This window comes from Phaenicophaeus curvirostris, chromosome 1 (assembly GCF_032191515.1).
Source record: "Phaenicophaeus curvirostris isolate KB17595 chromosome 1, BPBGC_Pcur_1.0, whole genome shotgun sequence".
Taxonomy (NCBI): domain Eukaryota; kingdom Metazoa; phylum Chordata; class Aves; order Cuculiformes; family Cuculidae; genus Phaenicophaeus; species Phaenicophaeus curvirostris.
Window position 1 is genome coordinate 192,104,723 of NC_091392.1, and position 26,772 is coordinate 192,131,494.

At 47.9% G+C, this 26,772-nt stretch overlaps 1 protein-coding gene across 2 annotated transcripts; it reads right to left on the bottom strand.

Moving 5' to 3' along the window:
* Positions 1–6,603: 6,603 nt before the first annotated feature.
* Positions 6,604–25,308, bottom strand: TSKU (tsukushi, small leucine rich proteoglycan). 2 transcript variants are annotated; one of them, XM_069883259.1, is made up of 3 exons: positions 25,162–25,308; positions 22,658–22,741; positions 6,604–9,951 (listed from the first exon to the last, which is right to left on the bottom strand). In XM_069883259.1, the coding sequence occupies exon 3, from the start codon at positions 9,942–9,944 to the stop codon at positions 8,886–8,888; it is 1,059 nt and encodes a 352-aa protein (XP_069739360.1). In that variant the 5' UTR covers positions 9,945–9,951; positions 22,658–22,741; positions 25,162–25,308; the 3' UTR covers positions 6,604–8,885. The 2 variants fall into 2 exon arrangements, with proteins under 2 accessions (XP_069739360.1, XP_069739361.1); XM_069883260.1 differs by lacking the exon at positions 25,162–25,308 and adding an exon at positions 23,150–23,218.
* Positions 25,309–26,772: the final 1,464 nt, after the last annotated feature.

Sequence of the window (26,772 nt, forward strand, 5' to 3'; positions counted from 1 at the left end):
GTTCATTCCTGCTTCTGCCCAGCTGCCTAGCACCACCTTTGTCAGATGGAGGAGACACCTCTGTTCATGGACAACCAAGTACTTTACAAAGAAACCTTTTAATCTCAGGAATTTTTTGATATACAAAGAAGAGGTTTGGAGTCTGAACACCCCTCTATCTCCCAAGCCCATAGCTATCTCCATTGTTCAGCTGTCCAGGCACACAAGCTTGCTCTGCCCATGCTAAATCAGGAGGGCAGGGAAGTGTGATGGGGAGAGACCCAAGCTGGTGGGATGCAAGCCAGGCAGGTCCAGCTGCAGCCAGAAAGCCTTGGCCAAGTGTCAGCTCAGCTCAGTGCCAAAGCTAATAAGCCTGCCAGGAGCCAAGACTTCCTTGCTTGGATGAAAAATTAGGCTAATGGTGCTTGGCTGGCTCCAGAGTCTCCTGAAAACTGCTCTGCCCTGTGAAACTGCTGCATCAGAGGGGACGGCCGGCTTCTCTGCTGCAGCAGGTAAGACAAGGATCTGTGGCACTGAAATGGGGACATGTGCTGACACGAGGGTTGTCCTGGACCCCTTGTCTTGTGCTGTGACTTGAAGAGAGAAAATGAAGAAATTTCCACCTCTTTTCCATCAGGCTTCTGGGGCTTTCACTGTAATTGTGATATTCATTTGGTGACTCTAGGAGGGGGGTCCTAACAGATGTGGTACTTCTGCTCTGCTATGGGATAGCAGCACGATGCACAATTCATAGCTCTGAGTTTAGATTCAGGAAGGAGGAAGCAGAAGCAATTCCAGACACAACTTTTCCTGCCTAAACTGGTTGCCAATGTACTGCTGGCTGTTACTGGGGGACGTTCCCCATGCATAGAGGACCTGGCACTGCTTTTCTGCGTCTGCTGAAACCCAGCAAACAGTATTTGCAGAGCCACCACAGAAAAGCACTATTTTCCTCCCAAAGCAATAAAACTCAAACCTCTTGTGATCCTGCTAGTGCTCTTTCCCAGAACAGTACCTCTTTCTTTGGCATCACCAAGTGTATATGTTCGTCCTCTGGAGCTGAGACTACTTATGTGTGAATGTAGAAATAGCAGAAAGGAAAAGTAGAGAAAAAAATATTCTTATGGGGAATATATTTGAGTGAAAAAAATGTCTCACTGGTGAATTCAAATCCAGCTGTGAAGTAGTTTCCAAAGGGAGAAACCCACTGGACTAGTCGAAAGGCTTGACATACCATTAGGGCAATATTACAGCAAGCCAAATATAGACTAGATGGAGTCAATGTGGATTCCTAAAATGGGAAAACTGATTGAAACACAGTCCTAGTCTTCATATATGTCTGTGATAATGCCCTCTCTGGGAATCTTCTCCGGTTTCAAGATCTCTGGGGTAGGATTCTTCCCAAATTAGCTGTGGACATGCACTGGTCTTGGGAGGCTGAGAATCCTGCCACAGGACATTTAAGAAACAACGGTAAAAACGGCATTGTGGTGCAATTGCCACCATGGATTATCCAGGTATTTCCAATGGGATATCACAGGGATGTGTTCTGTGTCCTCCTCCTTTGCTGCTTATTCAAGGGGATTTTCACCTCTGTGGTCTCTAGGATGTGGTCTCTAGGATGTGGTCTCTAGGATGTGAGTCTCAGTCGGCACTGTGACAAACAGACAACTGTTGGCTGGTTTGTTGCTTTTTTTTAGATGAGTAATCCTTTCACGAAATATTTAAATGAAAATCAATGAACAAATACTTCTGGGGAAAATGTAGAAATTTTATGCTGATGATAAGGATTAGTAGCAAAATAGGGACAAATATTGCCCATTGTGTTGATGCAAAAGAGACTGTGGGTAAGGATCAAACAGGAATCATTTTTTCCTTGGCATACCTCACAGGAAAAACCACCCCCTCTTCAGGAGTTTCTTATCTTAGAAAGAGATAGCAGATTAGCAGATCTGAGAATTACCTCCAGAGATGCCTAGTTCTTCCATAAAATAAATCTATCCATTATTTCAGGTTTTGTAATCAGTGAAGCGATAAAAGAAATGATGGCAGTGTGTACAGGTAAAGAAATAAAAGATGGTAATGTATTGTTCTTCAGAAATATCCTGAAGTTTATGGAGCCGCACAGATTGATTTATGCTTTAATAGCAGTTCTCAGATATTTGATCAATTAAATGAGTTTTTATGAATGCTGCTGTTCCTGTGGTAACTATGTATTCAGTTCATTGCAACCATGAGTTAGGGCATATTAGTGTAGATGTCTGACTGAAGTTTAACCTGACATGCTTTCCCTCACAACAGCTGAAGCTAAGAGCTTAGATTTGGTCAGTGAGCGGGGCTCAGTTGAAATCTCGGGATTTTCTGAGCTGTGATGAGAGTCGCTGAATTAGGGACAAGAGTGGAGTCATAAGGATGGGGAAGCCTTGCCTTCTAAATTCAAGGGCACCTGAAATGAAGTAAAAATTAGGTGAAAAACAACACTGGCTGGAAAGGGCTTTGAGATTTATAGCTTTCATCAGAGCCATAGAGGTGTGTGCCCCATGAAAGACCCCAAATTCAATTTGGGTCACGGCAGAGCTCTGTTCCATCCTTGACATTCTTCCTTCCCCTAACACCTGGTCCTGTCTCAGGTGGTGAGAATAAGGTGTTAAGATAATTCCTCTCAGACACAGATATTGAACTAACAGCATCTCTTCAGGGATGCTTGCTAGAGCATCTACCATGGGAGGATAGTTAATGTGAGCTGAAAAAGCATCATTAACAATGCATGGATGACCCCAGCTGTGAATGGAGACCTACCACTGCACGTGTCAGCTCTGGTGATGCACAGCTTGTCTTTCAGGCCATTTTCTTATCTAATAGTCCAATATCTCACAGTCCTACATACATTTATCTTCACAGCAGCCCAGTCAGGGCCAAGTTATGGGTTATGAGCAGGCAAGATGCTCAGAGTCTTCAGTACTTGGGAGCCTTCATCCACCTGTTTTGAACCTAAAATGGATGTAGACATTGCTCGTAGAGTCTGGGTACAATTGTGAAGAGGGACTCAGAGTGCTTATTTTGCAGGACACCATGTTTCCTGCGCATTTCTGATAGCAGCTGCATAGCCACCTGATGGGTTGGTTCAGCTCGTTGATCTGTCTGAAAACCAGACTTTTTTTTTTTTTTTGTTCTTTTTCTTGATACAGTGAAAGGCTGTGCAAATACTGGCTTTGATGTAATGGAAAGGAAGATTGGGACAAATTCTCTCTGCTGCCCTGCAGTCACAGAGGAACTTAAACAATCCATGAAACACAGTTTGGAAAAGCTCTCATTCATGTGTCTAAGCCCACTCAGAAAGAGAGGCTTGAACCTAGTTTTTGGGGGAGCAACACATAACCTGTGGGCCTTCCTTGGTCCTCTGTGGTCTGAGATCCTACCATGTGCTGCTGGGATAGTCATGTTATGTGCCTCTGCCAGTCCCTTAGGCATTTCTGGACCATTCCCTTACCTCCAATCCCCTCCAAAACCAAGGGGCAGCTTGATCCCACCAAAATGCATAATCACACGGTGCTTAACAGCTTGCCACCACCAACATAATTGCTGGTAAACTACCACTGGCTCTAAAATGCTGGGCTCCGATCAAAGGGGGCTCCAGGAGGAAGAAATCGTATGTTTCCTTTAACCTACAATAAAGTGAAGCAGTTCAAAGAGAAGGAAAATGAGGTTAACAATCTCTTTGACATGTAGGTTCAAATTCCCAGCACGGCCCCAGTCAATTACCAGCCAGCTCTGGGACACATCCACTGCTAACAAGGAAGAGGAGGGAGGCACGTGGCACAAAGGTCCAGACATGCAGCGGTGGGGGGTTAAAGGACTTCATCATGGTGGTGGGAAAGTTTCCAGGGGCAAAACTTTTTATTTTCAGGCTGATTCATCGCCCTGGGGTGCACCCGGTGTGGAGGCTGAACAACTGGGGGGGATGGATCTGGGCAAGGTGGCAGCACAACCCCCTATCCAAACCCCCTTGCAGCTCACAGGGGTTTATTGAAGGATGCACAGCACCTGGAACAGCAGGCTACTGCTTTCTCTGGGACAATCCTCTGTGGCAGAATGAACCACTTTTATTTTAATGCCATTAATGAAAGGCAGTGCAGGGTGGGGTTGGGATATAAGGGGGGTGGGTGGTAGGTTTGTTCTGGCACTGAGGGGCATACAAATGCTAGGAGACGAAGACTGTGATTAAGGACCAGTGCTCTGACTCTCTGCTCATCGCAGGAAAGGATTTATCTGATGGCCTAGTTTCAGCTCCGATTTTCCACCTTTTAATCAGGTTCCCAAGTCTTCTTGTCCACCCAAAAAGTGAACAAAGGGGATGTCTCAGGAATGATGGGGCAGGAATAATGCTGCCTCTAGAAACATACATGGGGCAGAGGGTTTTGCTGCCCCAAACCTTTCTCAGGAGGCACTTTTGCTACTTCTCTGGAGTGGCAAGAGTGCAGAGAATCTTTCCACCCTGACCAAGCCAGGGTGTGTGGAACAAACATGCTGGAAATAAAAACATCCTGTAAAATGGAAAATGTACAGAGGAGCAGCTATTTTTAAAAGGGATGGCACCTACTTCTGCTATCAAGTTAGTCACATAATCAGTCAGTGAGGGACTTCCGTAGGCTGGCAGTTGACAGCCAGAAGAAACAGCCCTAGCAGACTGGTGAGAAGTAAATGGGAGCTTTTGGGTACCAAGAGATAGAAGTTTTTAAATAAAGAGAAGAAAGTTGTCCTATGCTGCCCTGGCCATGAGGCAGATGGGGAGAAGCAACCCTTGGTGTCTTTTCAATATGTTGGAAAGTGGAGTGAGATGTGATAACCCTCCAGGAGACAGAGTGCTGCAAGCAAAGGCCAGCTAAGCCACTTATTTCCCCTTCCTAATTCCGCTTATCCTTATTGCCCAGCCTCCCCTGAGTAGTTATTCTACTCTAAAAATATTTAGCCTGTAATTAAAATGCCCATCTTTTTTTCCAGGGCAAACGTATGTGGCCACAGAGCTGAGCTGGTCCTGGAGACAGCCAGAGCTTGCAGCTGACCAGCCTGGCTCGTTTTCCTGGCATGGGTGGCTCGGGTGATGTCGGGAACCAGGGTTTATTCCATCACGCTGTGTTATCAAGCTGACAGCAGCTTTAGGAAGTTGGCATGAGAGCCTCCTCTGATTTACCAAGCCTGAAGCCACCATGTGCCTTTTTCTCCTCCATGGGGATAATTATTGCTGTGTTTCAGGTGTCTGAGTCCTGTGGTGGAGAGGGACACATGTGTGGGCAATGCGGGGGCTCATGCTGCTGGTGAAGGCTTGCATGCTTCTTCCGATGCAGAGGGCTTCAGAAAGGCTATTTAAATAATAAAAAATTACTCTCAAAATGAGAGGAAGGTAGGGCAAGGAGGCAAAGGAACACTGGGAGGGACAAAGTCCAGCATAGCTCTGGAGCATTATTTAAGTGGGGCATTCATATGGATGTGAGAGAAGCCAGCTTTGGACCTGTTTCTCCCTGGACGGTGTCCATCCCCTAGCAGACTGGAACAGCAGGACACTGACCACTGCTCCAGCTGAGCCTGTTGTCCCAGGTAAGAAGGGATCCATCCAGAAGGAGCATCATGGCATAGCCTTAATGTTCACAGCACACAATTGTAGACACCAGAGGACCAGTCATATCTAAGGACTGTTGACAACTGTTCTGCAGTCCACAAAAGTGGACTGGATATCTCTGGGATATCTCTGCCCCAAAGATACGGTCTAACCAAACCTGGTAGTGCTGGAGGACAAGGCAGTTTGGAAACACAGATGGAGAATCATCTTACAGGCAGTCTCTGCCTCCCTGGATGGAAGATGCAGTTCTTCCTTCAGGCTTGGCAGTACTGGGAATGCTACTGCTTCCCAGAGGTGGTTTACTCACTGGAGCTCTGTTTGCATCAGTTCTATTCACAGCACCGAAAAGTGTTTAAAATTAAATTTGCTCTTTAAGAGCAGGCAAAGCTCTCCCTAGATGTTTCTGTTTATTCTTTAGCTGCACTGGCTCTGCATGCACCTAGTAGCCCCCACTCCTCAGAGAGTTGCACCGAGGCTGGAATGCGTGTATCTCGCTGCCAAAAGCTCTGCTGTCCGGCAGTTTGTGGTTTGCCATGCTGTGGCATCGCTCCTGTGACCATTAAATTCCTCCCACTGCCATGGTCTTGCAAAACAGCTTGTGGCCTCTCCCCACATCACCCGCTCTGCAAATTCAGCCTTTCAACCCTAGCAGACCACGTCCCAGACTGTCCAAATCCATGAAGAGATCCCCACTATCTCTGACAAGCTTTGGAACAGATTCCGAGGCAGGAAATTTGCTCCAGATACTCCTGTACTGCTTCACTGCCACGTGTCCATAATTTCCTTAGAGTTAAGTCAGCGAAGGTCTCAAGCCTTTCTGTTAGTGAGGAGCCCAGAGAGCCAAACACAGTGGGAAAAATCCTGCTCCCAATCTGGAGATGCATACTCATGAGGCTGGTGGGGCAGAACAACACAAGGAAAGGACCTGTGCTGCACTTTGGATCCAACAGCTGTCACCCTCCCAGCACTAAGGCAATAAATCCGGGGCAATCTAGGTTTATTCTCCTCCAAATCACTTTTATTATATTGTGAGTAATCACAAAGCCTTACAATGCTGCAGAGGTTCTTTAAAAAAACAAACACAGTGATGGTGTCTGCCAGCTTTTGCTGAGATTTGTTTAGCTAGCAGCTAGCATGAGATTACACAAGGAAATCTTGCAGTCTTCAACTGGATTGTCACATTGTTTCAAACTTACCACAGTGGTGCAAAGACAGTAACTTTGACAGTATGTGTTACCCTAAACATTTAATCTACATACAGATTTACAAAATTAAACAACTTTTTAAAAAATTACATTTTCTGCCAGCAGGAAAGAATTCTTTTAAAAAGACAAGTTCCACTAAAAAACATCTCCTCCCCTCCAAACTGCCCCATCTTGCACTGCAGTTGGTTGCTGTTCCCCTCCAGATGTCAGCCTGTAGGCAATTCCATTGCCCTTTTAAGAAAATCAATGTTTCTTGTGACAGTGAAGGCTGGTTGAGCATTGCAAAGGCTCAGTAGAGAGGGAGAACCCCCAGCACTGAATGAAATGGTTAAAATCCTACTTTACAACCCAAAATTGAAAAGGAGATGGATGAAAGTGAGACATGGGTTTCAGTATCCACAGTGAGGTGTTGACTCTGCTTTCTATGGGCTGAGTGGGTTTCACCCACCCCTGGAGACAGCTGCTTTCAACAATAGGGTTTCAATTTGCAAAGAACTCTGGGAACGCAAGGATGAAGGCTGAGCTACTCTCAACACTCCTAAGGAAGGTTGTGGAATGGATTTATATCTGCATTGCCTTTGCACGGACCTCCCTAAACCAGCTTCAAACACTGAAGGTTGCCCTGAGGCAAGGCTGTGTTTAGAGACCAAGACCAATCCGAGCAGGAACCCCATCCACAATATCCCTTCCTATTCCCAGGACAGTGTGCCACGTGTGGACCAGATCTCAGCAGACACCTATTGTGCAGCAGCTCCTATAAGCAAGTTGAAGGCTTCACACACAGCATTGAGTTATACTGTGCTGCCTTCCCCCACTTTCATCTGGCCTGGAGAAGAAGAGGGATGAGAGGGGCTCCCCTTTGCTTTGCCAGCATTTCAGCAAAATGAGTAAATCTCCATTGACCAAGCTTTTTATCAATTTCAGTTGGCAGCCAAGGATCTGTGTGATAGAAGGGAAAGCCACAACTCTGTAAAAAAAAACCCTGAAGATCTTTCCTTTGATAGGCAAAGCACTCCAGGGTCACAGGCATCAGTGTTAATTCTTCCCCTGGCACGTTCCAGAGAGTGTTTCAGTGCTGGAAATTGCCTCACACGAGCCCAGCTGACTCACAGATGTTTTGTTCAACATGAGGGACGTCAGCATGGCAACAGCTTACTCTCACATCCCCTGGGTCTGCATCTTGGTTCGATAAGGTCATCAAGAAAAGAATCGAGAATCCTTGTCAAGGTTTTCTTCTAAGCTTCCCCAGAAGGGGAGGAGGGTTTGGGGTTTTTTTAAGGTAGGCTACATGATTTCTCCAGTTTGTAGCTCAGTTAATTTGCTTCATTGGAGGCTGGTTCCTAGATGCTTTGCATCATCTCTGAGCAATGGCTCCCTAAGGTTAGAAAGACAGGAGGCTGCCAAGGTTGGACCCGAAGTAATCTGATGTGACAAGGATTAAAATGGGAAAGTAAGGAGAAAATTGTGGAAAAAGTTATCAACTTACTCAGTGTTCATTGCACACCTATACAAATAACAAATATGTTAAAAGCAGCACGTTAGGAGCTCCCTGTATTCAGGTTTGTCTGGAAATGTTTCTTCAAGACCGAAAGTGCGTGATAGGGAACAGAGTGCTGCTAATGAAGGCAACATCCAGAAGGCACTTCTTGAGGAGTAATAATTAAAAAAAGGATGATGCATGAGTTTGTAAGCAAGCAGCTACAGAACTGGTATGTTTTGGTGTGTGCTCTGGAGAGATGTAGCTTTGCTCCTACAAACATGTCTGCGGCATGAAGTTTTGCTCCAGACTGACTGTTCTGCCCCAGGACCTGCAGAGCATCTTGGTCCCCGTTCAGCATCGCTGCTCTTGAGCTAATAGGCAGCATGCAGGAATTCAATGCACCAGGCAAAATCTGGAGCCTGCAGATAACGTGGGCCAGGATTTGAGAGTATAAAATCCACAAACAATCAAGTATTGTCATATACAAATATATAAATTATTGACAGTTTTACAAAAGGCACACTGCAAGCCATGTCAGTCCGACACCTGTACAAACCCCACAGCCCCCCGCCCTCCCTTCCCCACCCCTTCTCCCCAGCTTTCATCACAAAACGTAAGGTGCTGCTGCTACGGACCCATGGCTGTCGTGGCAACTGAGGACCTCTTTTTTGGTCAGCCCAATTTGTCGGTGGTACTGTCCTTCTTTGATAGTCTTAAGACACTGTATGTTCTTTCCCAAGGTGATGCTTTTGATGGAAGGCAGGTATTTCAGCACAGTCTTTGGCAAGGCTGACACGCCTGTCCCAGAGAGGTTGAGTTCTTGTAGGGAATTCAGACCAAAGATAACTTCAGCAGTCAGTGACTGCAGATCAGGATTGCTGGATAAATCCAGAACTTGGAGGGCTGGTAGTTCCTTAAAGCTATAAGGAGATAACACTCCAAAGCCATGCAAGCCACTGAGAGATAAATGAATCAAATCTTTCAACCCCATGAAGTCTCTTTTCTCAATTTTGACTATAGGGTTCCCATCAAGATTTAAGTATCGGAGAGGAATTCCTTGAAGGTTTGGCACAGATATTAGCCTGTTCCCAGAAAGATTTAAGTTCTGTATGTTGGGGATGCTCTTTTCACGGTGCCTCGTAATTGTGCTGAGCATATTATTGGACAGATCAACATTCAGGGGTTTTCCTTGACCTTTTGAAGCAAAAATGTCCATAGCTATATCCAAAAGCTTGTTATTGCTCAAATCTATGTCACTCAGAGAAGAACTGGAGAAACAGTCCTCTGGAAGGCTTTCCAAAGAGTTATGACTCAGATCCAAGGATTCCAGGTACCGAAGCCTGGAGAAGGTTGTGGAGGAAATCTTGGCTATTTTGTTGTAGCTCAGGTCAAGGCTCACCAAGGTTGTGTATCCAGGGCCAGTAAGCATTGATTCATTGATTGTTTCCAGTTTGTTTGATGACAGATCCAAGTAGGAGGTATCCAATGGGATTGGGACGGGAACAATATGTGAGCCTATTCCACTGCAGTCCACCTTGGTCAAGCTGAAGCTGTCAAAGAGACCAAAGCTTTCCACTTCACAGTGGCAGCCAGGGAAGCAGGTTTTGGTGGTACCAAAACAAGGAAGGAGAAGCAGGAAATTGAACCAGGCTAATTGCTGCATTGTTGACCTGGAAAACAAGACAATAAGAAAACACATATAATTGCTATGGAAATTACTTTACTGAAAATGTATAACCGTTCTAGTCATGCAGTTTTCTGCGTTCTTCCAAATGAATAAATATAGTACACCTACAAGTACAGATGTCCAAAACACTTTCCCTCTCACATTGTGAGCCCCACTGGGAACTTAATGGAGAAAAGGATATTCAGTTAATAGTCTTTGCAGGTATAACCAAGTTAAGATACAGCTGGAAGATAGCTGTAAGAACAGTAGGATGCCTTAAAGCAAGATCTATGCCACATACACCCGTTAGACTGCACCATGGAAGAGGTTAAATGACAGCTTAAACACTGAGTCATTTTACAGCCTGGCAAAATTCAGCACACAGAGGTATTTGTGTCAGGGCATCCTTGTGAAATTTGGGAGCACCAGGTTCAAGACTCAGCAGGTTGGAGAAATCATGTAGTCTATGCACTCAGTGGGAGCCTTAGGTGTCAAAAACACAAATCGGAGGAAAGAAAACAAAGCTCCATTCATACAAAGCTCCATCCTATAAATGACAGAGAGAACGACATCATCAGAACATCATCTGGGATGAACAGCTAGAAAGGCCAGCTGCCTACTGCCCAAATGGACAGCACACTTCCCTTACGTAGACTTTGGATAAAATTTAGACATGTTTAAGTAGGTAGGATCATTGCTTTCTATTAGAAGGCTAAAACTAGCCTTCCTCAGGCTGGTGGCAGGCAGGACAGACAAGGGCCACCTGGCTCCTCACCTGCCACAGTAGAAGAACCAAGAACTGCTCAGTCTAACCCAGACTCTGCTGTAACAGGCGCAGCCTCCTGGACAAGCATGGAGTAGAGAGACACAATTTGTTTCATATAGAGCCTCTAGGGGGTCTTTGCTAATTACATTAAGTATTCTCTCTGATTAACAATACCAACCAGTAAGCAAAGAGCTCTCTCCATCCCTCTGGTTTTGACTCTCCCCTAGCCGAGACATTTCTGTCCCTCTATTGTTGTAGCCAAGGGAGGAAGAGAACTGATCTGCACCTCACTAGCTTTGCTGGACCTCTTCAGATACTCTGTACAACTATGGGCAACAGCAGCTGTGTGATTTCAAGAGTCAGCCAGAAAAGCTTTAGCAGTGTATCTGTATATCTGGAGACGGTAAATTGAAGCATACCAGCATCCTGCAGGTCGGCAGAGGCAGCAAGGGCTATTCGTGTTGGTTCCGACTACAGTCACGGGTGATGGCTCCTCCTGCCTTACAAAGTCTCAGGGAAGCCAGCAACAAAAACTCCCACCAAACTAGGAAAGCAGATCCATCAGCACTGCTCTTTGGCTACGCTGTTGCTCATAAACAAAGGTTATGTGCTAAGTGCTCATTTAGCAAAAACCAAAAAATCCTTGCCTTTAAATGTGTGTTCCCATCCCCACCTCAGCCCCCCTTGTCTCTATTCTCACCTTTCCCACTACTGTTTAAAAGTAGTTTATTACTTTCCTTGCAGTATCATCTTTCGCATACACTCTTTGATCTGGTTGAGGCACCTTCCCAAGCCCTTGCACCTTCCCAGGACCATTTCCTAGAAGTTCACACTTCACCTTTCCTCACTCAACCCTTGGCATTAGTTTGTCTCCCTTTCCAGCATGGTCTTCCTGGCCTCACATCCTTTCCGAGAAGACTGACCAGGGACTACCTGCCAGTGTGCAAAGTAAGTGTAAAGGGGAAAAAGCGTTGCAAAAATATTGTCCTGATCAATAATATGACTTTTCTGGCGGTAACTTCTAGACCTCCTGCAAATATAGAGCAGAAATTTGGATTCTGGCCAAAGAGCCTGGAAACAAAGCATTGCTAAAGGCCAACACACAATCCTCTTGGGTCCATTATTCTATAGAAACAACAGAAAATTGGTTAAGATAAGCCCTAGTCCCAGTTCATCTTGACTGTTTCTTGAGAAAACACATATATGTGCAGAGGGGATGTAGAGGGTAGAGCTCCTTCCTGTAGACACATTTCCAGATATCCCTTTTCTAATGACATCAAGGCTGATCCCTTCTGGTTCTGCGCAGACAGACCATAGCTTGCTCCCTTCTGCAGTCCCTCCTAAAATAAAGACTACTCTTTTTTTTATGAAGCTGCGTTTGGAACACACTGAAATGTTTTATTACCTGAGGAAATTACAGCAGTGGGGAGCTCTTTGGAAACTTAAAAAGCAAAATCCAGGTGTTAAATTTCTCACGTCCAGGAAAGTGCCTGCATTAGTGTCTGCTCACTCTACGGGTATTTCTCCTCCCAAATCCCACCCACTGGCTATTCCCACTTGGTGTCTCAACAGAGAAAGTGCCTCCTAACTTCTCCTTCAAAAGCCAAGCTCAGTTCCTCATGGCATAATATTGGCTCCAGTAGGAGACTGATCAGACCCCAGCAAGTCCAAGGACACATCAGTGTGAGACTTAGCTTTCTGAGCACTGGTAGGACCTTAGTGCGCTCCTGCTGTGCCACCTGAAGAGAAGCAAGAGGGCAATCTCCAAATTCCTACTTTAACTGAGAGAACAATCAAAGCCAACACCGGGCTTTGAAATGTGGCTGCTCAAACCCCTTTTGACATGAAAATTCCTTTCCTAATCAGCCTCAAAAATGATCACTAGAAGTGGGCCGATACAGTGACTCTCACTGCAACATCCACGGCTCTAAACGGCAGCAAGCATGAAATGTTACCCAGCTGAAATGCAGTACACAAAGCTCAGCTCAGGTATTTGCACAGCATCTATTGTCTCTTTGCTCCTCGCAGCACTGCCTCAAATTCTCCCTTACTGGCTCTGCAATTGCTTTGCAGAAGGGATGCAATTCATTACTTCCAGCTAAAAGCTCCCTTATGGAGCAGCATGAAGCACTCATAGGCTAACAAGCCATTTGGCCAATAGCTCTGACAAAAGACAGGAGAAATAAAGATACTGGTCATCTTCCAGTCCAAGAAAGAGACTCCGGCACTGCCAGATAATCAATGAAGAGCTTAGTCAGGTACAGGCGTACTTCATTATCACACAGAGCAATCAATGGCATTCTTTGAAGTGGGGAAAGAAACATGCTGCAGGCATCTTCATCTGTGTACAGCGTGCATTTGAAACCACATCAAATTGCCTTTGGATTGCTGCCTATGAGCTGCTCTGTTGATAAAGGCAGGAAGCCAAAGTATCCCCTAGTAAAAGGAAGATGAATTATCCTCCTACCATGCGGGGGAGATTCACCTGGAGGAAACATCACAGGCAGAAACCAGCAGCCCCATCCCTTGGGATGGCAAGGAGAAAGCCATTGGGAGAAAACAGTCTGCTCTCAGGCTGTTTCAGCCATGACCTCTTAATTTCTATGGCTGTTGTGGTGTGGAGAGATCCCAGGGATAAATTTTGGCCACCTGATAGCTCTGAGAGGCTTGTTATACCCATTGATTTCAACAGGAGTTGCTAAAGGTGTGGCATCTTCCCCCATGTTCCAGGTGCCTGGAGTGGCTCCAGGGCTCTGGTCTTTGTATCTTGCTCATCCTTTCTGTGTGGCAAATATCCTGAGACAACCCCAAGAAGACCCAGGGGTGGGTATTGGAGCCAAGGTTGGACCAAGCTCCTAGCAGGGTGCTAGCCTTCTTCCGAAATCCCACATCTCTCCCTGAGTCTGCAGATGCCCTGACGTCTCTTCCCTGCTCTGCTCATCCCCTGCAATGTCACACAGCAGGACCAAGCAGAAACCTCACACTCAGATTTCCCTGCCAAAAAAAAGTTAAAAACTGATTTTGAAACCAGACTGCAGAAGAACTCCAGGTCTCAGCTGATGGTTCGAGGAGCAGGAGAGAGGAAAGCCCTGTTATGGTGTTGTCACAAATGCACTCTTCTCACTGCAATTGATTTCTTCCTTCTCCTCTTCCTTTCTCACTAGTCTCCCCCAAGGTGAGACTTTGCCACCTTCTTCCCACCCAAGGGAAATGTCCTAACACATCCTGCCCTGGGTGGATGCCCATTGCTTGGGGGACTGGTCCGCTCCTTGACAAACAAAGATGAAGAGGATGCTGCCTAGGCTGTCTCCAGTTGCCCTGGCAACCACTAAGTGGGAAATCCCTATAGACAAAAATGAAGGACTAATTAAAAAACAATACAAGGGAGAGGTGTTTGAAAGTTCATTGTTTGATGGAGTCAGGAAACAGCCCCCTCCATTCATGCTGCACCTCTTGACCTCCTCAAATGTGTCATTTGGCAAAGCACAGGTGAAATGCAGCTGGAGTCAGGGCTGAAGACCCAGAGTCACCCAATGAAGCCTAAGGTGCATAAGTGAGAAGCAAAAAAACCCCAGCTTGTCTCTACAGTAGGGTGAAGAGAAGGAGAAGTCCAGACCCATCCTTAGAGACACCCCATGTCTCCCTTGTCCATGGTGGAGCAGGCTGCCTGCTCTCCTTGAGCTGCTGCTTCCCACCCCATCCCTGGCTGCATCTTCCAAACCCGAGTCCCACCCACTAACCAGGTGTACCCAAGATAAACCAGTTCAGCTCAAGCATTCAACAAAAAAACTCTAATCTTCCTTTTCCCATCTCAGTGGGTCAGTTTTCCAGCAAAACGGGCTGCCCAGCCACCAGGTTCACCAGCTCTGACAGAGGAATGGGGAAAGCAGGACCCATCTTTTCAACAGCAGCCCACAACTACAGCAGAGCAGGTATGACACGAATCTGTGTGTCTAAGACATGGTGGACAGATCCCAGTAATTTCTTTTTTTTTTTTTTTGCCAACATGCTGCTGGATTAATTTTGAATTAACAGCGAACAGAGTAACCTTTAAAGGAAAGAGGCAAAAAGGAAGGGCTGGAGTCTGCCTATCCCAAAGAGAGTTGCTGCACTAGCAAAGCACGGAGGAGCTGGATTAGCAACAATATTTCATCAAGAGGAAAATTGTCTTCTGCCTCTTGTATCAGCCAAGTGAAGAAAAAGCAAAGTCTATAGCAAGGCCCAAAAGGCTCACTTGGCTACAATCACTAAATGGGGGCAGGAGAAAGGCAACATTATTGGAAAGCAAAACTGCATACAATATGATAGAAGTCTTAAATCCTCCAGACTGGAAAAAAGAAAAAAAAAAAAAGATAGCTGGCACTTTCCTGCTTTAAATATTTGGGGAGCTCTGACAGACAGCTGGGATGGTGGCTTCAGAGTACCAGGATGCTCCTGAATTCCTTCTCCAACAATAAAATTGCTCAGAGACCCTTTCCTCCTCCCTTTTCCCATGAATTAATCTGGAAAATAACAATAATTATCTAGTGAAGCGCAGCACTAGCAATGGCTACAATTTTCCAGTGTTGACTCTCCCTGGCTGAGTCCAGATGACGCCACAGATGCAATCACAGCCCAGTCTCCAGATCACACGCACCAGACAGCAAAACTGGCTCAAACCAGCCTACAATCAGAGACTATTAATCCCTTAACTCACAGGCACACACCCCTCACATGATAAAGAAACTGCTGCTGACAAGGTTACTGTTTTTTTTTTTCTTTTCTGTGTGAATCCATCAAAAGTAAAGGTCATCCAGGCTTTTGCTCTGCCTGCTTCAGACTGGCTCTTCCCTGCAGAGGGAGTTCCCACATGCATGCAGCTAAAAGCTTTGTTTACACCCTCTACAAAGCTTATTAAACCAATTAGTGTTTTTCATGTAAATGGAAACAGGGCTTTCTGATCCATATGTTAATTTTTGTTGTTTGCTGGTTTGGGCAAATACCTTAGTGTTTGTGGCTTCTTGAAAATAGAATCCAAGAAGTATCTGCTAATAAGGTTTGATCCTCCATTTGCTTAGATGGGTCTGGGGGAGTTCAGTGGAGTTACCCGAGGTGTCAGTCACAGCAGGATGAGAATGAGTCCCTTTGCTTTTCTAAATTCAGCTTGATTTCAGGCAACCCTCCATCACAAGCCATTGCACAAGTAGCTCTTAGGTGATAAATCACCACCCCTCACCCCACCTTGATGGTTCTATCAGTGGGAAGTACAAAGTCACTTAGCTAAATTCCCAATCATCCATCAGGTTATAAAGAAGGGGAAGTGCAACCCAGTCTTCTCTTCATCCTCACCCTATGTCACCCACCAACGCGTGCAAGCATCGAGGTGGGAGGAAACTCCGCCACTGAGATGGCAGCTTTAGCCCTTATGGCTCAATGTAAAGAGACATCAAGGGTCTAAACAGGAGTTAAAGTCATCATGCAGGTGCCCGAACATTTTTTGCTCCATCTTCCCATTCCCTGGGGAAAATCAGGATTAAATGCAGGGAAGGTAAAAGATATAAAGATTTCTTTATGAATTCCTTTCTGCTTTAATGATTTCTTATAATGGATGTAAAAGCACCTTCTTTGGATTCAGTTAAGAAACCCAGTGCCAAAGGGGGAGTTGTTAGCAAGTAATTAACCCAGTGGTCTCAGGAATCTACATTACCAGGCTATGGAAAAGTAGTATACAATAGGCATCAAACTAGGGATGGAAAGAAAAAGTCGTCTCTCCTCCAGCAATGCAAAGGTGGGTGGGTGGTGTGATGGGGATGGGTGGGTTCAGGATGGGATTTATCCTCTCTGACTTGTGGCTCCCCAGCGACTGCAGGCAGTAGCCAAGACAAGTAGATCTTGAGCCGATGATTTTTGCTCTGCGGGGAGCTTTGTTCACATCCAGCTGATTTCCAGAGGGGACAAATCTGCCGTAAACAGAGATGAGATGCCACTTCTAGATCTGGACAAGAACCCCATTGCTCTGCATCAAGTCTAGCTTTGCAAGGCTTGAACCTTACTAAAAAAACATGGAATCTGGGGGGTGGGCAGTGAGACAGGCTGAGGAAGGAAAAAACAAAGACACCATTCCTTATTTTCCCCATGTCTTGATTATCTCTTTGCTCAGCTCCACACATACAGAGACTGCTAAGACAAAACTGCAGTGAATAGCTAGCATCCCACTGATACTCTCCATCCTTCAGGGGGATTTTTGTAGATTGTACAGGGGATGTAAAATATAAGATTAGCTAGAGCAAAGACAAATTGTTAAGCATCAGGAACATTTCGTAACTGCAAAGCCAAAACTAAGTAGCCTTTTAAGCCACCACACAAGCCACAGAGAAGACATACAGGATTGATTGAGAGGGAACCCAGCACCTCCAAACCCTAAAGCTTCATACTATGAGTTTGTTTTCAAACATGTGGTGTCCCTTGCAGAGCTGAAACAGCCTCTGCTCTATTTTTCCTTTAACGTAAATAAATAAAATAAACCTCTCTTTATAAAAGGAGAGACCCAATAAAATAATCTTTGCTCCAACTGCTAATACAAATCCCATCTGCTTTGGAAGAAGCCATGGGTAATTTATCACCCTAGTGTTTAAACAGCTAATAATTCGTTCCACTTGCAATCTCCTTGCCACCCCGGCCCCAGCATCCCTCATCCCTCGCAAGGAGGAAATCAAGTTGCAGTGTGATGTATTTTGGGCTCTGACAAAAGGAAACCTGTGCAGGCAGGTCTACCAGCCCATACAACAAGTTTCAGCTGATTTGTATCTGCAGCTGAAATACAGACAATATCTGCCATCCCAAGAGCTGTGTGCATCTAAAACCGCATCTTGGAAGCAAACGACTCCTGGGAAATTTGCCTCAAGTGGGAAAAAGACAGTGCTACTTCCAGCATGGGTAAATTAGGAATTAAATCATAGCAGCATTAGAGTTTTGCACAAAAATTCCCCTTCCCTACTTAGACCAGGAAGCTGTCAGCTTAGTAGCAGTTTTATTCGGGGTGGAGAAATAGTCTCCCATGGCTTTTGAAAGCAATTTTGCTCACCAGGCTCATGCTGAACTGTACTTGTGCCCAGAGGAGGCGTTCCCGAAAGGAAATGATGTTTGCCAAGCCTCTGGAGTAGCTGCGGGTAGGGGAAGGCAGGCATTGCTGTGGCATGGCACCCCCTGGCAACATCAAAGGGGGATTCATGGAGCTCACGGGGTGCAGAAGGGACATGAGTATCCTGGCCCCACCATCGCCTCGACTTCCAAGGACATATGGGTTCAAACAAGATGCCTGCGAGGGATGCAGGAACTCAGGGCTTTCTCTTGCTCCAGCATAAACCCCCTGGGGTGATCACCCCAAATACTTTTACGCCTTGACAGCCTCTGCTTCCTGTCCTCCCCCTTGGCTTTTTAACCATGAACATTTCCAGGAATAGGAGGTCTTGCTATCCTGGCACTTGCTGAGTGTAACGGAGACCTCATCTCAGCTGGGAACACAAATATTTTCTTAAGTGTCTCAAACTCAGCTGGAACAGGATCTTTATGATAAACCCATTGACAAACCCCAGAACAGGAAGTCTCTGTTGCAGAGGAGTTTTTTAGGCACAAATAGGTTTACGAATCAGCCCTTCAGCATGGTTCTTCATAGCAAAGGAAGAGGTTTACACTTAGCTTTACACCACCTCTAATGCATTTTGCTGTACAGAGACGTGGTGAAGCTATCAACAGATTCCCCTGTCCTTTCATCTCCAGTGCTCAAGGGCTCACCATGGTGAAGGAGGCTGTGAGCACACAGGCTTTACTCAAATTACAGCAGTAAACCAGGGAGTTTTAAAGCCTCCTTCTTCCGGGCTGCATCCCTCTTTGCAAAAGATCAGTTTAAAAATGATGGATCACAGCTTCATCTGCAATGTTGGGGCTGCACACACTCCCCTCTCTCCAGCCATTCCTGGTGTCAGACTAAGAAAGCCAACAAGCTGACATGAATTTTTAAAGCATAAAACACCTGAGGCAGGACCTTACTTCTTAGCTGTTCGGTTATTGAAAGCAATAATGATTGTAGCAAGTTTCTCCTACAGCTTCAGTCCTCCATGATGCTCTCCCACATCCGACTCCAAACCCTAGCCAGTTCCTGTGTCAGTTCCTGCTACAACCATACTTTTGCATAGCACTCTGGTTCCCAGAGATGTGATATAGTTCAAGAGGAATGCACTCCAGGACGAACACCACATGCCAGGCCAGCAAGAAACGTTAAGAGGTGCAATACAGGGAGAGGAAACCTACCCACAATGGACGCTTCTTGGTTTTAACTGTTAATATTGTTGCTTGGCCATGTCATTATGCACAAGATGGGAAGTGCCACATGCCATGCATGTTCCTGGGATGGCCCATACAACCTTCCACCTCAGGAAAGCACAGGTTGCAAGGACCCATGAGCAGCTGTGTGGTCCAAGGGAGAGGCATGACATCTATTAATGTACCCTACTGCCCTGACCTGGTTTGCTTTCAACCACCCCAGTGGGCTGGCCTGAGCTGCAGAAGGACTATGCTGCATGGATGGACATGGATGGATTCCCCTGGAGAAGATAAGCTGGGCAGGAGGAAGGGAGTAAGAGAGAAGAGGGATGGTGCCAGGGGAAGGTGATATCTCCCACGATGGTGATTCTGCCCTTCCTGGTGAGACACAGCTCACCATCACCATCGTAAGAGATATCACTTTCCCCTGGCACCATCCCTCTTTTCTCTTCCTTCCTTCTTCCTCCGCAGCTTGTCTTCTGGTGAGACACAGCTCACCAGCACCCCCATCATCCTGTATCTCTAAGGGCTTTCCAGCTCTTTCTCCTTGAAGCAGAGGTGGCAGCAAATCAGTTGTCCAAATGATGCGTCTGTGCCTTGGTTTGTAGTGCTCTGCCCAGCTCCAACAAGCAGAGGTGGCCAGCATGACCCAAAATCATGCAAAACACAGAGGGAAAAGAAATTTGCACCAGTGGGACTCCAGCTGGGCAAGGCCTCCAGCCCTGGCAGAAGGATTATAAGAGATCTCCATGTGGCTTTAGTTCTCTGAAAGGCAGTAACTCCCAACATCCCTTCTCCTAAGAGCCCTGTGGGGCTGCTGGCTTCAATAAGAGAGCACAAAGCAAGGACGCGACATTAGTCTGGGTGCCCCTCAGTACTGCAACAGCCAGCCCAGGGCTTCTTTGTGGGCTTTTTATTTATTTTTGTGGTTGGTTTTATTTTTTTCACGCACAGTAATCTCCAGACCTCTTTGCTGCCTGTGGCTCTCAGCGTGCAGCTGCAGACCCTCCACCAAGGAGATAATAAATACAATCCTGGCCATTATTGTTGCAAACAGCACAGCTGGAGGCTCCTGTCTCACTCCCCTCCTGGCCTTTCTTCCCACCTCCCCCACTCAATAATTCTTGCAACGTGAGGCTGCAAACAATGAATGCCAGTGAAACTACTCAGTAGAGCATGAGCTGGGGCTTCAGGAGCTGCCTCCAACCCAACGAAGCACATGAGACATTTGCTACATCTAGCAGGACTCCTACAAGTTTTGAGGAGGGGAAGGGGATCTGGGTAAAGCTGGCAAAGAGTTTGGCAGCAGGACATTTTCCCCACCATAGTTCCCAGCTCAGATGCTTCCCTGCCGCAGTGATGTGGGGATGTGGTGTAGCATCTCCTTAACTATTTGCCTCCCCTCCCTGGCCCAAGGAACCTCCAGTCCCTCTTGGCTGCTGCAAGGCCTTGGAAAGAAGGGTTATCTGAAGTAGACTGGGAGGGTCACATCACCAGCATGATCTGTTTCTCACCTGTAACCATAAGTTCATGTGCCTGTTTCCCTCCTGACACCTTAAGGATGATTAACCCTAAGTCCAAGAGGTGTTCATTCCCATGTGGAGATGAGAATGCCATCCCCAAGTTCAAATCCCATCATTTAACTGGGAAGGGAGCATAAGCTAAGACGCCCTGGTCTTACCTCATGCAGAAGCCCCCATCCAACACTGCTGCTGCCAAAACTGATCCGGCCAAATGCCACCACTATCCTTGTGTACCATGTCGAGCTCCTGCTTTGCCTGGACGCTCTGGGGACATCAGCTCTGCTATACCCTCTGCAAAATGAGCAGCCAGGCTGGGGGACGGGGAAGGGGGCATCTGGGGAGACGGTAGTGGTGAAGTGGCGCCTCTCAAATCAGTGTTTATGGACTCCAGAGCACAGCTGCAGTCTTGGTGGCCAACAGCAGGCCTGCCTCTCCAGGAACCTCTGTCCATCATGCTGCTCACCTCCCCTGGTTCCATCCCGTCCCCATCCCCTTGATTTTTGTGCAGCCATGTGGCACTTCTACCATGCCATGGAGATGCCATGAGTGACTCAGAACGCACACACTCATCTTCTTTTACCATTTAACCTTGTATTAAGCTACCTCCTAACCCAATTTGACCTGATTTTGCTGACCAGAAGATGAAAGCTTCCCAGATTACAGCATCCTCATATGTGTCTCCCATATGAGCTCCATGGTGCTAGCCCCTTGCACACTGTTCCTCCCCCTAAAGCAAGGAGAGGCCACCATGCACCATGCTGCAAAGACAAGAGATTGGGACATAACCAAGGGACATTTGGGAACAGTCCAGAAGAATAATGCTCCCCCTGTGGATACTGGCCAGGTTCAGAATTACTCTGTGATCCTCTAATCCTTTGAGTTGGAGGTCTCTTGCAAGAGGTTGCAGTGCTCTGGTCCTGGGTAGATACAGGGGCTGAACGCTGGGTGGGAACAGAGCCTTTGCACCAGGATTAAAGGGCTCTGTGGGAAGGACCTCCTCCATCCTGCTATGTGAAACAGCCTTGCTGTGCCCCTTGCTGCAGACATCTCATTCCCAAAGACGGGAGGAAAAAGGGTGATTTTGGGGTCAGGGATGTGTCCTGCCTGACTTGGAGACCTCTGTGCATGTTTGTCACTTCAGAAATGATGGAGTTGAGGAATCACATCTGCTTTGACCCATCTGCCACAGCAGGACTTTGCCTTTAAGTTTCATTTTTTTCCTGATGAAGGATTCCTTATTGAAAGTGAAAAAAAAGAAACAAACAAAAAAACCCTCCAAACCCAAGTCCTTATTTCTCTCCCCACCCCAGAGTTTGAGCTGCCAGTCATGAACTAGGGGAGAGGAGTCAGCATCACAGATACACGGACAGCAAAAAAGAAGTAGGAGGGCGGAAAGAAAAGAAAACCCACAGATGTGGGCACTCAGATATTACACACAGCACATGGCCCTGCGCTCCGCTACAGCAAAGATAAAGTCCTTTTTTTTTCCTGTTTGTTATTGCTCCAACAGGCAGATTTCCAGCCTGGTTAAGACAACTCAGGAATGTCCCATGCTAAGGCAGCCAGGTTGGTTTAATCTCTTGCAGCTTTGCAAACGGGGTTGGGGGAAAGCTGGGATGATTTTCAGAGCACGTATTTCTTTCCCCCTGCTGCACATCATGAATACTCCAAGAGGCAATGATGGAAACTCCCAGGAAATACATTAAAAAAAAAAGAATTGCAATACAAATTAAAATCTGAAAGCTTCCGGGTAATGAACATCTGAGCCATTCATACGTTCCCCTTGATAGGTCCAGGTGCCAAGTTTTAAGACAAGAAACAGCTTGCTCAAGCCAGCCTTTATCTCTTCCCATCCCTCAACATCTCAGCATTCGGAAGTTTCTTTTGATAGCTTGCCAGGCGGCCCGTGCTGCGGCTACCGCTCAGGGCTGGGGGCAGTGCCGGGGGTCAGGAGGGCTGCCGGACAAGGATACCTTGTCTTATCTCACCCTCCAGCCTCTGCTTCTTCCCACCAACCAGCTGACAAGCGAGGAGGAGGAGGGAGAAGAGACTGAAAGAGGAGAAAAGAAGCAATTAGGGATAGAGGGAAAACTCTAAACCTTCAGAAGATGGTGGCTCACCTTTTATTCCCTTGCTGCGTCTTCCACTGGAGTGGCACACACTGCTCTTCACTGTGGGGCTGAGGGAGTACCAGATGCTTTTTCCTATGTCAAAAAAAGAAAAAAAAAAAAAAGGATGACTTAACGACTTATGCCTGTTTCTTGTTTTACAGCTCTTTTCTCCCAATTCCCTCCTACCCATTCAATGCTGGTTTATTCCCTGCACTCAGCCTTAAAGAATAGGGGTGCAGGAGACCCTCACCCTTACCTTGCAGCCTTCCTTTCCAGTCCACCTTCCTGTCAGAAATTAATGTCCCCTGGGATGTCTGTCACAACCTCGTTCCCTCCGAGCATTTTGTAAATGCTCCTCACTGCCTCTGCCAGCAGCTGCTCAAGTTCATTCACAACCCAGCAGCATCTCCCCGCAGCACGCCTGCTCCACGATACTGCAAAGGAAAACCCATCCGGAGGCTGCCAGCCAAGCTCCTGCCTACCCTAGTCCCCATCCCTAACTCCGCACACCCACCACTTTCGGAGAGGGAACCTGCACTGGAGCAAGAGACGGGCGATGGCTGAGCATAGGTCAGGGCCTCACCAGGCCATTTATATCACAAGCAAGCACCTCCCATGTCCTCTTCAGGACGGGGACTGGCTCCCGTGGGTGGAGAAGGGACACAAACTCTGCTCTGTGCCAGCACGCCGGCAGACACTACCCACTTTGCCTTTGCAGTGCCTGGCTGCTGATAGCAAGCAGCCAGCCAAGTTTCGACTGCCAGTTCTCCCAGGAACATACCAGGCTTGCTCTGGTCCTTTCAGCATCTAACACATCCAGCGTGCTCCTTATTCCTGGAGAGACTGGTGAGGTGTTGGACTAACCCTGCCCTTCCACAGTGCCTCTTCTCCCAGCATTTGCCCTGCTCTTTGTCGCTGCGATTAAGCCCCGCGCACCGCCAGGCAAGCTTAGCAGCGGCAATCAATGCAATATTTCAGCGCAATGCTAGCGATCGGCACCGGCTGCTTTCTGCAGAGTAAAGGCACAGTGTCCACCCAGACAAGTTTCCTACTGTAACTTCAGTGAATGCCGTTATTCAGGCTAACAGCAGCTGATTTATCACGGCAGACACCCGGAGAAATCTTTCGACTCAGTAGACTGGAGACTCCTTGCCCGGCTGCCGCGATGAATGCCGTGAGCTTGACTTGGTCGTGCTCTCATTACACCCAAGCTTGAATGCCTTTGCTGCCACCGAATTACACGAGTGAACCATGAGGGAGATTGTCGGTTAACGGAGGTGATGCCACTTCCCCATGAGAGAAGCCACCAGCTCCATCCTCACCACTCTCCTCCCAGCCTTCCCAAATCCCAAGCAGAGGAGTAAAGTTGACGGACCCTTTTGTTTCCACCGAGCTGGCACGTGTTGTGGTTTACTGGGCTAATAAATTTGCCGTAGTCTGCGCCTTTCAATGACTGCAGCATTAATAACAAGTTTCCATGGAGCTGCTTCAAAGTTTACAGGGTGTGTGTCTGTTATCAGGGGAACCCCGTGCTTTCTGACCTCCTGCTCCAAAATTCACAACCAGTAGCTTTTTTTTCATCCTTGCCTTTTCTTTTTTTTTTATCCTGGCCTTTTCTTTCCCCCCCTGCCCGCCCTAGAGAAGAGAACAAATAAATCCTGGTCTGCCCCCCAAACACACCTTCCCTTCCAGCTTAATCCACTTACAGGCATGGGAAATTCCCAGGCAGGGAGCTCTGCGCTGCCCTTATCTCTGCGAGCCGGGGGAGAGGAGCCCCTTCTCCACCTTCGAGCCTCTTCACTCCATCCAGGCGACCCCCTCTAAGCTTTATCCTCCACCCCTTCTCCTTTCTCACCTTACCTTGGGTGAGCTGCGAGCCTCACAGCACCAGAACCCGACTAAAAAGCCTCTTTTTTTGTTTCCCCCCCGCCCCGGCCGCCGTGCTGGGAAGGGAGGGCCAGAGAAAAGGAGGGGAGGAGGCGAGACAGGGAGCCCTGTGTGAAATCAAAGCCCCGCAGCCGGGCACGGGAGGCGGCGCGGAGCCTCCAGCTGCTGCTCGGGTTACTTTGCAGCCGTGGCAATCCCCAGCGCTCTGCTGAACCCCCCCAGCGCCGGGGGAAGGAGAGGGGGAGAGATCCCGGCTTGGAGAAGCTTCACCCCGCCCCGGCTGCAGCCCGGGGGCTTCTCTGCACCCCAAAACTCCCCCCTTTGGGAAAGCCAGCGGTGGGGATGAAGTAGTTCACCTCCACCCGAGCCCCCTGTCCTCTCCGAGCTGTTTTGCAGCCGATGCCCCAGCAAACTCATCCCACCAAAAATAAAGTTGGGGTGGGTTGCTCCCCCCCGCCCAGCAGACCCTCCCAGGGCTGGCCCTGCTCCCCCCAGCTCCCGGGGGGGCTCAGCCCAGCCCTGTACAGCGAGCTGCCCCCCGGAATGAACAGGAATAGGGGGGTGGGGACAGGGGGCAGGGGTGGGAGCGCCCCCAGCTCCGCGTCCCCAGCCCGGGAGGGACTCACCGGGGCCGGTTCCCACGGCGGGGAGCGATCGCCGGCAGCAGCAGCGAGTCTTGGGGCCGGGTGTCCCCTTCTTCCCTCCTCCTTCTCCTCCTCCTCCTCCTCCTTCTCCTCCTTCTCCTCGTCCAAGGCGTGCAGCTGGCCGGGCGAGCGGGCTGCCCCCTTCCCCGCAGGAGGAGGGAGGAGGGAGCTCAACAGATGGCTGCACACAAGGGAACATCTGGGAGGAGGAGGAGGAGGAGGAGGAGGAGGAGGAAGGAGGCAGGACTTGCGCTCTGCTGTGCCACTCCTGAGCCGGCAGACCCCCTTACGGGAGGAAAAGGGGGGGTGTCAAGCCGGCTAGACACACACGCGCCCCCTCCCTGCTGCTCTGCGTCCCCCCTTGGGTTAAATCCCTTGTCATCCCTTTGTTTTCTTGGGAATCACTCCGGTTACCCTCACAGGACAGACTTGTTTCCAGCCCTGAGTCCTGTTCCTGAACACTGCCTGTGCCCGGTTTTCCAGGGATATAGGGCCGAGGTCAGCTTCAGCACCCCAGGGTCCAGAGCAGGGCAAGGCAGCACCAAGATGTGAGCAATGCCAGCAGGCAGGAAGATGAGGCTTATAAATTTTATGGTGCAATCTCTGATACAGGATAAAGAAAAAAAAAAAAAGCAGGTAGTAACCCATCGTTTAGGAACAGAGAGTCTGGACCCCATCACTGCAAGATGAAGAGTCACCAGGTTGAAGAGACTCACCGGATCATTGAGTCCAACCATTCCTATCAAACACTAAACCATGCCCCTCAGCGCCTCGTCCACCCGTGCCTTAAACACCTCCAGGGAAGGTGAATCAACCACCTCCCTGGGCAGCCTCTGCCAGTGCCCAATGATCCTTTCTGTGAAAAACTTCTTCCTAATGTCCAGTCTAAATCTCCCCTGGCGGAGCTTGAGGCCATTCCCTCTTGTCCTGTCCCCTGTCACTTGGGAGAAGAGGCCAGCTCCCTCCTCTCTACAACCTCCTTTCAGGTAGTTGTAGAGAGCAATGAGGTTTCCCCTCAGCCTCCTTTTCTCCAGGCTAAACAACCCCAGCTCTCTCAGTCTTAAGGGCTTCTCCAAGGAGGCTGTGAAAGAGCAGCCACGCACCAGAATTTCTTGACTATTATGTGTAATGGCCTGTTGGTGGCTCGAGTGGTGATGCTTGTACTGGAAAAAGAATAAGGAGCCTACCTAGTGTGGTGCAGAGACACTGAACAAGGCAAAAAAGACCTCAAGGGTCCGTGAGTCAGTGAGGACTCATCCTGCGACTGGCTGCAGCTTCCCGCACCGCACCCCTCATGATAGACATGGTCAATGGCCTGTGACAGGTCCCAAGCTGTGTGGCTGCTTGTTTCTTAAAAAAGTCTAGGTTAAGAAGGCGCAATCAGGCTCCCCGTGTTTACTTTTAGTAGTGTTGATGCTTTGAAATATGCCTGATGCCCAATACCAATGATCAAAGTTTGCTTGGACCATGACCCTCACACAAGTGGTTCACTGAGATTTGCATTTAGCATCTCTTTGTGATGAAAAGATGGTGAAAAGGCAATTTTTCACTCAGCTCAGCTGCTTTCTCCAAGCACTTGAAGCCTGTCGATCC

Coding starts and splice junctions, on each gene's coding strand:
- TSKU (XM_069883259.1), bottom strand. CDS start 9,944: ATGCAGCAATTAGCCTGGTTCAATTTCCTGCTTCTCCTTCCTTGTTTT.